Source organism: Macrobrachium nipponense, chromosome 7, assembly GCF_015104395.2.
Source record: "Macrobrachium nipponense isolate FS-2020 chromosome 7, ASM1510439v2, whole genome shotgun sequence".
In the NCBI taxonomy this organism is placed as follows: Eukaryota; Metazoa; Arthropoda; class Malacostraca; order Decapoda; family Palaemonidae; genus Macrobrachium; species Macrobrachium nipponense.
Genome location: NC_061109.1, coordinates 80,840,424 through 80,843,164, shown reverse-complemented (window position 1 = coordinate 80,843,164; position 2,741 = coordinate 80,840,424). Strand labels below are relative to the sequence as shown.

At 33.7% G+C, this 2,741-nt stretch overlaps 1 protein-coding gene across 1 annotated transcript in view; it reads right to left on the bottom strand.

The window, feature by feature from the left end:
• Positions 1 to 1,021: 1,021 nt before the first annotated feature.
• LOC135217759 (uncharacterized) overlaps positions 1,022 to 2,741 on the bottom strand; it is a 3,509-nt gene continuing 1,789 nt past the window's right edge. Inside the window, exons 4-6 of the mRNA XM_064253774.1 lie at positions 2,617 to 2,741; positions 2,090 to 2,183; positions 1,022 to 1,468 (exon numbers count right to left, since the gene is read on the bottom strand). Of these exons, the coding sequence (XP_064109844.1) occupies positions 1,304 to 1,468; positions 2,090 to 2,183; positions 2,617 to 2,741 (384 nt within the window). The 3' untranslated portion in view covers positions 1,022 to 1,303. The remainder of the gene's footprint in view (positions 1,469 to 2,089; positions 2,184 to 2,616) is intronic.

Below are 2,741 nucleotides of genomic sequence, written 5' to 3'. Positions count from 1 at the left end.
TGTTATTATTTGGCAAACTGAAGAAAGAGAACTCTTTCGGAGAGATTTTGTGTATAAATGGTGTAGGCTACATACATGACTCCATGGTATTGAAGATATGTTTATTTTAAATACACGAAGCCACTTTGAAAGTATTCAGTTTTTTCTCTCTCCCAATGTAGCATTTGCTGTATGTGCATACATATTGACATTGGAACTGTAAACAAAAACCTTAATCATAATATCTTTATTGTAATATGATAACATTACAGTGACGCTAAGTGTACTTTTGAGTACATTACAGACAATACAAAACTAGAGATTACGAGGGTGGGTGCTATAAAAATGAAGAAATAATATATATCAGAAGGAAGAAATGCCACTGGATAAAGCAAAAAAAAAAAATCTTTGAACACAATTTTCTGTTGGAAAAGTAAACAAAATAATTACAGATAATGAGAATTTGGTATTCTGCTCATAGGAAGAGGAAAGAGAATGAGATCACATTGATAAAAGAAGATAGAAAGCTCAGCTTGTTTATAAATGCTGAAACAATAAAAAAAAAAAAAACTTTGAATAAAGCAGGTACGTTTACAGGTTTGTGGGTGAACGATATAGAACCAAGGGAAAAAATTAATCATATGGTGAATTATGATTCAGGATATCTTCGTAATCAGTTTTCTTTCCTTCTTCGTTCATTTATCCTGCCCACTGCAGTTCTTGTGTCATGGTGACATTTGCCACAGTGGGCAGCTTTATAATTTTCCTCTACTGAAGGCATATTATCTTCCATCCAGAAGGATACTGTCGATTACAGATCCACGTAGCCACCTAACAATTCCTTCTAAACCAATCTCTTTTCAGTCTCCTATGAGACTCCACATTCAGTAACCGTCTGTAACTACAGACCAACAAATGTAGATGGCTGTAACTGGTTAGAATCCGGGCTTTCTTCGTAAAACAACCAGTTGTTTTTATTAAGTTTTGTCTCTGTTGATTGCACCTACTCCTACATTCTTAAGGCGGTTAACTTCCGGTCTTTAGCTGTTTTAAGAATTTTCTTAGGCTTATAATTCTTTAGTGCCATAATTACTGTTTCGCAATGGCTTGTCTTTGAATATATTAGCAAATATACGCTTTTCATAAGCCTAAGGTCAGCACCATTCGAATAAACATTGGTATTTGAAAATGCCAGGTTCAACAGATCATCAATAAGACTCTGCTTGTCCTATGGACTCGCCCTTGGGCTATATCTAATACAGGAGAAATATGAGTGGCCATGACTTATCCCCTTGAAAAAGAACTTGGTGACCATAAGAACATTTTAGTAGTCTTCAGGGCAAACCATTTCGTAGAACTGCTGTGTCTTCGTAGCAGTGACGGTGTTGTAGCGCTTTTCCGTTTTGGTTATAGATCTTATGAACGTCGAGAAGACGGTGTGGGTGATGTACTGAGGGAGAGTTGCCACACGCGTCCTGAACTCTGGGACCTGAGAGATAGGCCTAATAAGTGATTTTGCATTTTATAAAGCCATAAATACATATAAAAAACGGCGATTTTACGTTTATCAAGCTATAAACAGACAAAATATCTGTAATTTTACTTTTATTAAGCTGTGATCTTGCGTTTATTAAGCTATAAACAGACCAAAAAACGGTTATTTTGTTCTTATTAAGCTATAAACAGACCAAAAAACCGTAAATTGTTTTTAATAGGTTATAAAAGCTCCCAAAAAAATCTAACGTCAAGATTTGAAAGTAAAATCACAATTCTCTTAGTATTTCAAGATGATTTGAGAGAAGCAGATGAAACTGCCATTGTTAGATGCATGCGTGGTTTATATGTTACAATATATATATATATATATATATATATATATATATATATATATATATATATATTATTATATATATATATATATATATATATATATATATATATATATATATATATATATATATATATATACAATTAGGCTATGGGCTCACCTTTAGACTAACAGGTGCCAAGAGATTGAAAAGTATTTCTCAAACGAATTAAATGTGCTGTGACCTTTAGTTGGTGAGGGAATATTGTATATTTACGCAGAATGCACAAAGATTCAACTTACATTTTGCGTCTGAGTCACGAAATACGGGATCATCTTAGTCGAGTGGATAATCTGGGTAACAGTCTGTGGGACCTCGTAGTAAGTCATACTCTGCCTGCGAAGAAAGATAAACTTCTTTAATAAATAATGTCTGTAACTGGAATAAACGAAAGATGTTTGTTGCTAATCACGTCAAATGGTTAGAGTGATACAATATAAATTAGATATGGTTTGGAGTGTTTTGATGCGTGTGAAAGAACGATAACTCACTGCTCAGTGTTTTCAGACATATTTTGTATTTAAAAAAATAATGTCCGATTAATCAATACTAATATAAAAGTGAAGTTACGACTGTTTAATATTAAATGCAATACATTAACGAGGATTCCTAACTTAAATTATCCCTAAAAACAAAGAAAAAGTACAGGTTTTCGGTGCAAAATCCGTAGTCTTAAGCAGCGGCGTTTCCCGCCAAAAGTAGCTCAAGAAATTATCTCAATTATTTCATATATTTACTTCTACGTTTATTTATTTAGTGTACTACTTACCTATTTTTTTCCTGGGCCATATTTCGAAATTCGGTGGTCTTCACCCAAATGGTTACAGGTTTACATTCATCTGCAGGCGCTGGTTGATCTCCTTCCGTTGTAACGAACGCCACCATCCACAAGAT